Below are 12,420 nucleotides of genomic sequence, written 5' to 3'. Positions count from 1 at the left end.
TAGCATAACATAGAGCAAATTGTGTTTGGATTTCACTAGATATTTGTTGTTTTACGTTTCTTTGCTTTATATTGGAGAAGGGCCTGCAACAAAACTTTGATCCAAGGTACAAATCCACAGCCAAGATTTGAACTAAGCCCACAAACCTCTCCAGAATGGGCTGTAGCCCAGCACACTGACTTTGGGAGCATCTTGTTCTTCACATTGCTGATCACTTGCTTCAGGCCTGTTTCTGCTTATTTATTTGACCATCAGCCTGCAAATGAACTTGGAGGCTCCAGGTTCTAGTACATAATTTTTTTTAAGAATAACCTAAAGTAATTCCACTACAGCAAAATGGAGCTGCATCAGTGCATGCTGCAGCGCCAGGGGAATCAACAAGAGCAGAATGAACACAAAGAGATGCTAGCGGCTTGATGGGGGAAGAGGAAGGAAAGGGAGGTCATAAGGTTAAGCTGGGCATAGTTCTGATATAGACTCAAAACTATCCAAATCCTCTGGTTCAACTGCTCTGCCAACAACCACTGTGACGGAACAGCTGAGGTGGGAAATGGGGCTTTAACCTTCCTGCGTGAGCCATTGATTCTGCAGGGCTACTGACAAATCTCAATTTCAGATTGCTGTTTGCACCAAGTTCCTGGGAACTTCTCTCCAAACACATCCCAACAAAGAATCCTTCATTTTCAGGACAAACCCAGAACTGAGTTTAGCTACAACTCCTATCTTTAAAAACACAGTATGTTTCTCTGTTAGGAACAGGTGTGCAAGAAGAGCTGGAGGTGCTGCTGCCCAGAGCAATGGGCACGTCATAAAGAGCCTGCGCCCAGAGCTGGCTGCGACCCACACACCAGACCCCGTGCTGCCAAAGCCAGAGAGATCGAAGTGTTTACAGCCCAGTTCCCAGCCCCAGAAAGGGAGGAAATACAGAAGAACCAAAGTCTTTAACTAATGCGCTAATTGGACAAAGTGAAGGAACTACAAAGGGAACATCCTGCATCTGACTGCTGCAAATCGAGATGTGACTACAATGCTTTCATAACGCGTGTGAGTCAAGACCAATGTGCAGTAACTACAAGAGAAACAAGTTTTATCTGTGCGTAAAGAGGGCATGACTGGCAGACACTTCTGGATTGCACAAAAATTCAGTGGAGAAAGGTTTACGTTCGTTCATGATCTCAGTACTTCTGTAGTAATAACTTACATTGTTGTATAAATTAAGTACCCATAGCAATTAAGATTATTCAGTTGTCCCCTACCTTTGCTCTCTGACACTCATTTTCTGCAAGGCTATCAACCCTCGTGGTGCCGGGCTGTGCTGAAATTACAAACAGAGTGGGTGTCAACACAGAGGGAAAAAAAAACAAAACAACCACATCGCTGAAGAATTGCAACACATTGCATTTGGCACAAGATAAAGATAAGGTGCCAAAGTTTAGCCTATTTTCTTGTCACAGAATGTAAAGTCAGAAATAAACAGGTGCATCTCTCAACCATGAGACAAACCCACTACGGATGAAGTCTTATTGTCTCTGTTTTACGTGTAAGAATGCTTTATAGGCAAAACCAGCCCAGATTAAGAGTCGGGACGCAAATATAAGCAGTCCAAATAGGATACAGGCACAAAAGGATGGCAAGAAGGAAGAGCAGAAACACATAAAAGAGAACCAACAGAAGAATCACTCCAGCTGGAAGACAGAGGTAGAATGAAACTTTTCTAATGCACCCATTTTCCTTGATTGGGAGGTAGGTTCTGGCTTCTTTTATTGGGACAAACCCAGTTTTCTCTAGAGGTAATCAAGCAGGGGTGAGTGGGAAGACACTCTTTCTTGTATGTTGGGTCAAAGAGAAGCTTTCAGACCACCAGCTGAGTCACAATTTGTGACCAGCGATGTCCATCACCAACAGACAGCTCCGAGTGGCTGCTGCTGTGGCATGGCAGAGCCGCTTCCCCTTCCCTTTGTGCCGATGCCCTTTACTCTGTGTCGCAGTTTTACCATCACTGGCCCTGTCAGTAACGGAAATAGGAACGTTAAGAAAGAACTGTCAAACTAAATCCAGAAGTTACCAAACACCAAAAATCATGCTAAAAAAATAATGTAATTACAGTTTTGGGTGGGTTTTTTTGGGTTTGGGTTTTGTTTTTTTTTTTTAATAAACTCAGAGGTACTAAAATAGCTGTACCTTCCCAATCAAAGGACACATTTTGTACACAGCGTTTGTGGGTCTCTCTGGCAATTAACGGCAGCCTGCGGTGTGCTCAGAGCGCCACCTACCGGCGCAACGAGCCAGGGAAAGGAGGAACAAAAGTTGCAGCCGCAACCTTTCATTCTCAGAAAGCCAAGCCGTCAGATAGGCGTACACACCGCTACAGGAAGCGAAACTACCTCTTCACCCCAGCGGGGCAGCGCCACCGACGCACCTTGAGAAACAGCTATCTAATCAGTTAGCAATTAAATAATGGGTAGATGAGGTTACAGTTTTGTGTGCTAGGGAAGCGAAAGGGGGAATGCTTCCTGCTGTTGAAATATTCTGAGTCAGCAGTCCGAAGGATAAAGAAGGAGAAACACACTTCAAGCTTGATGAGGAAAAAGAGAAAAAAATCACCTGTTTCCCTGCTTATTGCAACAACAACAAGACTGTGGAAACATTCAGACATTGCTGGCTTAATATGGGAACAGATGTGCTTTCAGAGCCTTTCAGTTTAGTCTTTAAACATTCCAAATTCTGGGTAATAAAGCTATGAAACCACATCAAGCTGGACACACACAAGAGACACTTCACTGCTTATCTGAACTCTGCAAATTGTCTTTTAAAAGTATTTTGTATGACGCACTTACCTGTAACATAGAGGCCGACCATCAAATCTACATTTTTCCACAACAGGCAGAGAACAGAAGGCACCAAGACAAGAAAGATTTAGCAGTTGCTCTAAGAAGAAAAACTTGGCAAAAAAAAAAAAAAGTTTTACCTCCTTGAGCAAGGAGCTAGTGCTGGAATAGTATCACATCTCTTTGTTTCTGACTTTACGCCCATCTAAATACCCAGGGACCCTACATTTTGACAATGAATAGATGAAGAGGTGAGGGGGTTTTGCTTTCTGAAAGAGAGGGTGCTAACAAGTGCTAATTTTATGATGCATGGGTGAATTTTGCAGAGAACAACAGAAAAGCAAAGGTTTTGGCAGCATTCAATAGACAGATCAGGACTATGAATTCTTTCAGCTTTTCTGAAGTTCAGTTCCATATATCCCAGGCCTCATATTAGGACAGCTGAGGGTACACCAAGATCAGAGGCTACAACTTGCTGCAGATCAAACTGAAAAAAAGAGTAAGTGAAGTGCAACTGATTCAGAGAGGACTTTTTGCCCTTTATTACTTCCTGGACAAGCACGGCTGATGCCCCATCATCAAAACAGACGCAAACTGCGACAAAATATGAGAAAACACTGTTCTGGTCTGCAAGATATAACCTTCAACAGGAAAACGAAATGAAGCAAGTAAAAGTCACATTTACAGGCAAATAATTATAGTGAACATTTTGAAGAACAGAGCCATCAGAAAGTGATCTGTCAATCAGTTACAGTTTAATATAAAAATGTTTAGTCCAGTCATAAGCTTAATTGTTCAAATGAAAAACGAGTAATGGAACTGCAATCTTGGACAAGATGATCCTAATTTGTTTTGACATCAAGCTTGTTGGGTGACAAATACAGAAATCTTACTCCAGAATATACATGTCCACACCTCTTGCTGCCCAACCAGCTGTCTGGTTATTGCCTGGATAACTCCAGATACCGGGCTTTCCCCGAGGCAGATCTTCCTGTAATAGTACAGCAGCTGCATCTCAGGTTTGAATTTAGTCGATTTTTGTGCTGCTAGAATATACTGTATACACAGGTATATCTACATATATAGTCTAAGAGTATTCAGTGGTGGGAATGACTGAATACCTTCTGAATCTTGTAGGAGAGTCAAGGACTGTCAACAAAGTGGTGTGGAGAACTTTGCGCACAGTATATTACACCACATTTGCGGTCCCCTGTTTAGATTTTGATGGTTTAAATGTAGCATCTGTCAAGAGTACTAATTCAAACCAAACATTCTAAAAATTGTTTAAAGAAAATACTGATAACAATCAACATTGTTCTGAAAAATCAAAATAACTATGTACACCCATGCCAACCTTAGCTTCTCAGAAAAAAAATGAAACTGCATGTAAAAAAAAACAACCTTTAAGTGTAACATTCTGAACTGTTATCCATTCTGCCAGGAAGTTACAATAACAGTTGTTTACAGATGGAAAAGACTGAGAAGAAATCATCCCACCTTCAGGCAAATAAGTTAGTTCTAGCAAACTATAGCAGAAAAAGGGAAAGTATTTGCCCTAAATTAACAGAAAGGCAAGCTGGAAAGAAAGATGGCAACTGTATTTTATCAGCCTCTTCAGAAACAACAAGCAGTTTTCAGGAAGAGGTTGGCGTATTATTACTATTATCTGAAAAAAAAATAATAACAACCTCCCAATCTTCCTACAAATTTCATCACCTCCAAACTTGGTTCGTTGGTTGGGTTTTTTAATAATTAATCTAAGATCTTATTCCTACATATTAGAGTTTTGAACTTCTTTTACAATAGGTATTTTTTTTAAGAAAAGTAATAGTTAATTGGCATAGGGATTTCATGCCCCTAGGGGTATCAGAGTTGAAACTCTTCAGTCTGCATGTCGACTAACATACCTAGCAATCATCATGCTTCCACAGAGATGGTTCCCACAGACATTTTCTCCTGTGATCTCTTGTTCTCAGTTAACTAGTCTTTAACCAACCTGTATTTTTGTTTCAAACCATTCACTTGTTCTGTCAGATTAATGGTCTGAACCCATGCAAAAAGACTAAACTGTATTTTTCAACTTCAGAGTTTCAATTCATATTCCGTAAATTTTTATAAGTTAACAGAGCTTTGAATGAGGTTAAGGCACTCATATGCCCAGAAAAAATAATACCTTGGGCTAAATACAACTAAGTGTTCAGCAGTCATTAATTGCACAATCGTCTCCCTAATTTGTAGTCTAATGCGGCCAATGTCTTTAGAGATCCTAAAATACAAGTATTAGAAACATTGTGAATGTAATGGAGAAGGCATCGACAAGACATTCTCAAGGTTCATTCTGTATTCCTGGCCCCTCAAGGTAACTGCTATTCCTAACGTAATTAGCATTTAGCAGCAAGATCAGCATGTTCTAAGAATGAAATAAATATTCACACAATCAATACTAATGTTCAAATGCTCAAACACATTATTGAAAACAGTAAATTTCCAATCTTTCTCCCTGCCAATCCAAGACTGCAGAAACAAGACCCTTGGCAACAACATTCACAGCTCTCAGTACCACAGAAGCTTCTGCAAACAAATTCTAGGCCTGAAGTTTTGTTGTCTGTGGTGCTTGCGGGGTGTTTTACTGTGTTCGAAGCTGATAGTCTGTAAAGGGGGAAAAAAAAAAAACAAAACAAAACGAGTTTTAGTAAATTGTCTTACTGAAAGGAGTAAAGCAGATCAGCAAATCAGGATGAAGTGATGTAAATAAAACCAGATTTTTGCTTAGAATGGCCATGATAATGAGCTCTATTAAGGTATCTGGAGGCAGTTGTGCTTCCATGCCAGAAAAAGTTAGATAAAAAATTCAAACCACCCCACCACTTTTACTTGCTAACAATCTAATAATACCTTTTGGCAGACAGCATCTTATACATCTTAAAGCTGGCAGAATGATACAAGTAATTTCTCCTTAAATTTACAATTCCAGGATCTCACTGAATCCCAGCTGAATTACAAAATACTTGGACAGTGTTACTGAGCTGTCCCATTGGATCTTTCATTAAGCTACCAAAAAAGGTGACTGGGCAAACCAGCACACCTTAATCTAACATGTACCTAAACCGTATAGTTTAACACTCAAGAATATGAGCAAACTGGCTTTGTGAGTTTCAATTTGCAGGTGTATGCTGGAGAAACAGAATATGCAAGTTGGAGATGTCTACAGTCTACTGCCTTCCATTTACCTCCATTCTGGGTAATATAACGAACCCACGGGAGAGCCTGATAGCCACTCTTCTCAATTATCTTTAAGTAGCGAACCTGGAAAGAAAGATATGTTAAGGAAAAAAAAAAAAAAAAAGTCTCCCATGTCAGCCAAAGACCATTTAGGGGGAAAAAAAATGTTTTGGTCAAAATTTCTTTTATTGTGTACACTGAACAGGAATTATCAAGAGACAAGGAAAAACTTGTGTGTTAAGAATCCAGCACATCATTAACTTATCAGTACTTCTATTTTCAGCTACTAACCTGGATTCCTGAAGTGGTGAAATATGGAATCTCAAACTTCACACTGATGGGAGGTTTTCCTTCCTTATCTTCAGCTTCAACACTTGGAAGTCCAAAGTGGGCTCTCATCAGGTATTCTTTTCCACCCTACCCAAAAGGGACAGATCTTTTTTTTCTTCTTGAAAACTTGCAACAATACAAGTGGTTTTCCTCATGTCTAACTGCTGAACTCCACTATTCATTTCAGCTGTGCTCCAGGGCTTAAAAATGAGCACTTGTTTTTATTTTAAAAAAATTTTTTTAAAGATGCAGATCAAATTAGAACCAGCCTGAGGCATAGTTCATTTTCTTCCAGCCTCATACTCAAAAGCCAAGGGTGCCACTGACCATTCTGACAGAATGGTGACAGACAGCTGTACTACCACACCATTAGCATTTGAAATGGAACCACCCAAGAAGCGAAGTCTGACAAACTAAAACAGCTGCTGCTAAATCTAGGCCAAGGGATTACACCATCCACAGACATCGCTCAAAAATCTGCTCTCTAACCTAGTTCTGAAAAAATATCCCAGTTAAACATAAACAACAGTATCTTCAACATCTATTAGCAAGTTCCAATACTTCATCCAAGGGCAAAAGGGAAGAGTCCAGCCCTACTTATCTGATACTATTAGAATTTGCTTTACGCAGAGTCTGAACATTCATAAATATGAAGTTAACTAATTATTACACTACTAGTGATAAGACTAAAAACAACACTTACTGGACAAAGATTTAATGGACCAGACAATTTCACTGTTCTCTGGACCCATTTGACACTTCCAACAGTGGTTTTAAACTTTGGTGAGTCCGCATCATTTGGAACCGGGATGTGAATCTCCACATTGTGGCAGTTGACTACGCTTAAATTGACTTTTTGCCTAAGAAGAAGGAAAAAAAAATATCAGAAAAGCAGGCCTCTAAGTACTTTCATCATGCTAGCGAGTTCAGGGAGCCGAGACACACACAATACCACTCCACCCCAACCTACAAACTGAGAAACAGAACTCCAATGCTGAGATCATAACTTAGAAATGAACTTTGCAATAAGAACCAAGTCCCACAGAAATACTAACTAAAACGTATAAAAATGCATGTGCTGCCGGTCAAGCTTTGGAAACAAATCAAACAGATTTTTTAATTAAAAAATAGCCATAATTATTTAAAAAATTCTGACCTTGATCATGTACTCGATGCGGCTGTGGGAATGTTTTTCAATCACAGACTCAATCCAGATCAGTGGTTTTACCTAATGGGGAAAAACACTTAGCAGCTGTAGGTTTTACTTTGACACGCTTATTAAAGTGTTGCTTCTCCATAAAGCTACACTCAACATGTGAACCCCACAGAAAACAGAAAGCCTGTGGTGTTCCAGATGACAAACAAGTTGTGTTTTATTTAAAAAATATTAAAAAAAAAAAAAAAAGAGCAGGTACTGGAATACCAACCACCAAGCGTTACAAGAATTACAGGCTTAAAAATTTGTCTCTAATTAATCCTTAATAACAAACACTTGTATTCCATTTGATAACATACTAGGAACTGAACTATGACAAGCTCTAAAAATAACTAATACAAACTGCTGCCCTGAAGATAAAAAATTAATACTGAACTTCTCATTTGTTGTCTCTTGTCATAGCTGCACATTACAGACCATCCGCATATTGAAGTTTTCCTTCTTTGAAAGGAAAGCTATCCTTATCACTGTGGCTAACAGACTCTAATAAAATTAAGTGACATAAATACTGTTGTTGTCAAGCACAATGAATTGCTACACTGACATTTCATCACATAGCTTAAAAAAACCACCACAACAGTGATCACAGGGACAGTATTTCAGGAGCAGTTTGAATACTAGTTGAGACCCATTGCCCAGTTACTTCTAAATTAATTCTTACTTCCTCCAAAAAGAATGAGCACAAAGCTTTGCTATTAACAGTTCACTAGAAAACTACTATGCTGCCCATACTTTTAAGGAAAAAAAAACACCCTAACATTACAGGAAATCCATTAGCAATTCTGTCTACAATCTAAAACATGATCATATAAAAAAATCCAAACATCCAGACTTACGTGGGTATTAAGACGGTATGACATGAGTTCAAACTCTCCATCAGGCGGAATGAAAGAAATTGTCCTGTCGTTTTCAAAGCGAGAGAGACGAACACACTGGTGAAACTTTACATCCTCCAGTTCTACTGATTTACTTTTGCCACCTAGCAGAAAATACACATTTCAAGGTGCTACACAAATTATGTCTGAAGTCTCATCCCAGGCAGTTACACAGCAAAGCAGATGCCTGCTGACATTCCTCCATTCTAGCCAATACTTTCTGTACCTCGCTACAGGCTTTCAGGACTACAGAAGCCCCAAGGTAAAAAAAAGAGATGAGGAAGCCTAGATGGTTACCATGGTATTCCATCTTTGCTTGGTACTGTCATGTGAGACCTAAAGGGACTATTTCTATCATCTTAGGACAAATCCTTTCAGCTGAACCTCACGCATCCCAAAACCTAAGACTTTGGATAATATCCTTCATGATTATCAAGATATCATGAACATACTCACGTCCTGTATTATCAAAGAGAACTTTGTCATTTAAACCAAGGCGCAGCTCTGGCATTCCCGAGAGAAAGACTCGCATTTTAATGGATCCAACTATCTCACTCCGTAATACGTTTCCATTGGCACTGACCTGAACAAAAACAAAAAGGAAGGTAAGACTGCTCTTATGTGACATGTTGCAACATCAAACAACACTCCCACCCCATTCTCATGTCCCAAGTTTTCGTGGAAGTCTTCCTCCTGAGAAATTAATCCAGTAGAGTAGAATCAGATCACAGAGGTGACAGGCACAGACAGAGGAGGAAAGGACAGATCAGAAGTGAGCAATACACCCAAGGAAAGCGTGACTTGATGCTGGACGTCCTCACAGATACTCTGTCTTAATGACCAACACTGCTTTGAGCATCACAGTACACTAGCCACAGTCAGGCCGACTTTTTGTCGTACCCTTGCAGGTTTTCAGACAGTAAGCCCTTTTCCACACTTCCTATTACAATTCTCATTACAAGTTAAAGGTACCCACCAAAAGGTTAACAGACTCTATAACATCCAGGAACACTTCATTTTTCCTGTATTTTATCCCTTCTGATCTCCACGAAACAGCATTCGTAACAGTGGCAGGTGGACGTGGAGCTCCAGTTTCAAGTTTGTGACCTTCCTGAGTGATGTACCTTTACAGTCACAGAATTGGCAGGAAAAAATGCAAATTATTTTTTTTTTATAATTAGACCAAGCCAAAACATTTGTTTGCATAGGAAGAAGGCTCACAGCTTTCCGAGGAGTTTGTCACAGAATGATACTTACTCTTGTAAAATTTTACTGTCAGTGGTTTGTGGATAACCAAAATCCATAAGCTCATCTAACAACTCATAAATAATAACAAAATTATCCCTAATGCTCTCTTCTTCCAACTCCTTGAAATATTCAGAAAAAACCTGAAACAAAATGACAGAAGGGAAGGGAAAGAGGATATTAATGGACAAAGCACAGCACATTCTGAATGTATTCTTCTATTTAGGATGATTTTTCAAAAGCCCCAAACCAAACCCCGTAATTCACAAACGGCATTCTGTTCAGAAGATTAGCCTCAGGAAACCCACCTCAATTAAAAGAGAGCTAGAGGATCCTAGAAGCAACTCTTTTAACTATTATGAAAAATATTTATTCTGGAGAAAATATTTTTCATGCCAGGTACAGATGAACCAAACACAGAATCTATATGATATGTCGCTACTCATGCATCAAGTTCACAATTCTCTGTGTTCTCAGGTCTTGTACAACTACTTACAGCACTGTGTCACATCCTTTGCCTACTCAGCTACAAAATATCAATTCTGTTATTAGTGGTTAGGAAGATAGTTCCACAAAATAATCAAATATAAAGTAAAAATGCTATTAACCATACAGTTCTTTAAGGCTGTGAAAACTCTTATGTGCTTCTATTTAGATCAGACTTAGACTGAACTGAAAAGAAGGCAGAGGTTACTTTTGAAATTTCATACTCACCTGAACTACTTTATATAAAAATGAAAACACCAGTGATACACAAGCATTTTTCTTAGAAGTTGCAACAACTGATCAAGGATGTTGAGGAACACACATTCAAAATCACCATTCAAACAAACGTTTAGTAAGTGCATTTTTTAATGCCTTTAGGCAAGTAGAGTTGGCCAAAAAAACCCAAGAGTTAACAGTACCTCTGGTCTAATGAGATACAAATACAAACATTCAGAAAATAATCTATCAGAGTAAGATGAATACAAACACTTTTCTGCACCCTATGCTGCTGGTGCACATTATGTAAAGCAGAAAATTACTTCCTTTAACAAACCCTCCTTATGTCACTTCACCCGTTCTCTAGCTTTGCATTTAGAGACAATGAATATAACACAGCAGCGCCTAGCGTATCAGCATATGTGAGCTAACTGCAGTATCAAGGATACGATACAGGTTGTTATGTTTAATCCACATAAAACGAACTCCTCCGTGTGCTAGAATAGGAGAAAGTGTCCCCTCTTCTTCCTTTTCCATAAGGATTGGCATGAAATGCTCCACCTCTGACATGTCCACATCTCCACGGTAATTCCGACAGATGAGAACCTAGAAGGAAAGCAACAAAATCCTTCTGGTTTTTTTCTCTTTCGTGAGATGTTGCTACCATGCAAGACCAATACACAAGATGTTTGGAAGGCCTCTTTAAGCAACTTTAAAGTTGCCAAGCTTCGCTCTAGCTTCCCTGCATCCTGTGAGCGCAAATCGCAATGCCAGAATACCTCGCTGATTAGAATGCAGATACTAATTTGCCATTGCAAAGTCATGTGGTAATATTTTCCAGTTATGCTTCACCTATGGCTGCATGCGCCCTAATGGGAATCTTAAGATGGGAAAACACAGCAACTCCTCTGAGACAAATTACCTCCAGTTACAGCAGAGATTAATTACCCCAGGAGGGATGCCCGAGGGCACAGGTGCTCGCAGCAGCCGCCTCACTCAGCATCTAACTGAGGAGACACAGGCCACGGCTGCCCTGCCACAGCTCGGGTCCGCAGCGCCACGTAAAACCGGGGCTGGCGGCAAGGAGGCACCAGGAAGGGGCAAACGGCTCCCGCAGGCCTCAGCGAGGCCGGGGAGCCCCCCCGCCACCGCGGGCCCCCCCGCCCAGACTGCAGCGTGCCCGACTCCCGCAGCAGCCCGGGCCGAGGGAGGCCGCTCCGCTGCGGCCCCACAGAGCGCCCCGCCGCGGCCCGGGCCTCACCTTCCCCTTCAGGTCCAGCACGTAGACGGCGCTGGCCGACATCGCCCCGCCGCCGCCTCCCGCCCGGACCGCCGTATCGCCCGGCCGCAGACACACCGACTTCCGCTTCCGGCACAGCACTTCCGGCAGGAAGTGACGAAACGAGACCCGGCCGCCACGGGCAGGAAGAGGCGCAGTCCTGCGCCGCGGCAGCGGAAGAATACATTGACTCACGGGAGAAGTGGCGGTTAAATAGTCCCGGAGCTCATTCTCCGCTGGGCAAATGTTCCGTAGCACTGGGAACAGCAGCGGGCCGGGGGCTGCGGCCCACGGGGGTTTAGCAGGGCTGCAGAGGGGGCCTGGGCCAGCCACTGAGCACCCAGGGCCCAGCCTGTGGCAGCGGAGGGCGAGTGTTCGGGTTTAAGATCAATATTGGGGTTTAAGAGGTGCATTAGGATTTTAAATGTCAAGATGGGCATCATCTCTCAAAGGGAGTAAGAACAGTGAAGGCAGGGAAGGCGCTTGGCAAACTCCATGCACAGCCCCTGATTTTAGAGAAGCTGGCACCAAAAAGAGGAAGAAAGCAGCAATTTAATGAGAACTTACACCAAAATTACAAGTTACAGCAGACCCCCCCCACCTCGCCAAGAACTCTAGATAGCATAAGCTTCTTGTGTAATTTCTATGTGAGCCTGTCAGCCTCTTTGCTTCCAAAAAGAACAACTGTTGTATAAAATAACAAAAGGAATGTTTTCCAGCTGG

At 41.3% G+C, this 12,420-nt stretch overlaps 1 protein-coding gene across 1 annotated transcript; it reads right to left on the bottom strand.

Moving 5' to 3' along the window:
- Nucleotides 1-3,346: 3,346 nt before the first annotated feature.
- Nucleotides 3,347-11,811, bottom strand: AP1M1 (adaptor related protein complex 1 subunit mu 1). The gene is given in 15 exon segments (XM_037382680.1): nt 3,347-5,477; nt 6,059-6,134; nt 6,342-6,467; nt 6,677-6,711; nt 7,084-7,128; nt 7,131-7,216; nt 7,218-7,240; nt 7,537-7,608; nt 8,433-8,575; nt 8,928-9,054; nt 9,448-9,595; nt 9,729-9,859; nt 10,431-10,498; nt 10,868-11,024; nt 11,680-11,811. Coding segments are annotated over 15 exon segments (1,302 nt in total). The 5' UTR covers nt 11,722-11,811; the 3' UTR covers nt 3,347-5,454.
- Nucleotides 11,812-12,420: the final 609 nt, after the last annotated feature.

Source organism: Falco rusticolus, chromosome 4, assembly GCF_015220075.1.
Source record: "Falco rusticolus isolate bFalRus1 chromosome 4, bFalRus1.pri, whole genome shotgun sequence".
NCBI lineage: Eukaryota > Metazoa > Chordata > Aves > Falconiformes > Falconidae > Falco > Falco rusticolus.
This window is presented reverse-complemented; position numbering and strand designations above follow the sequence as displayed.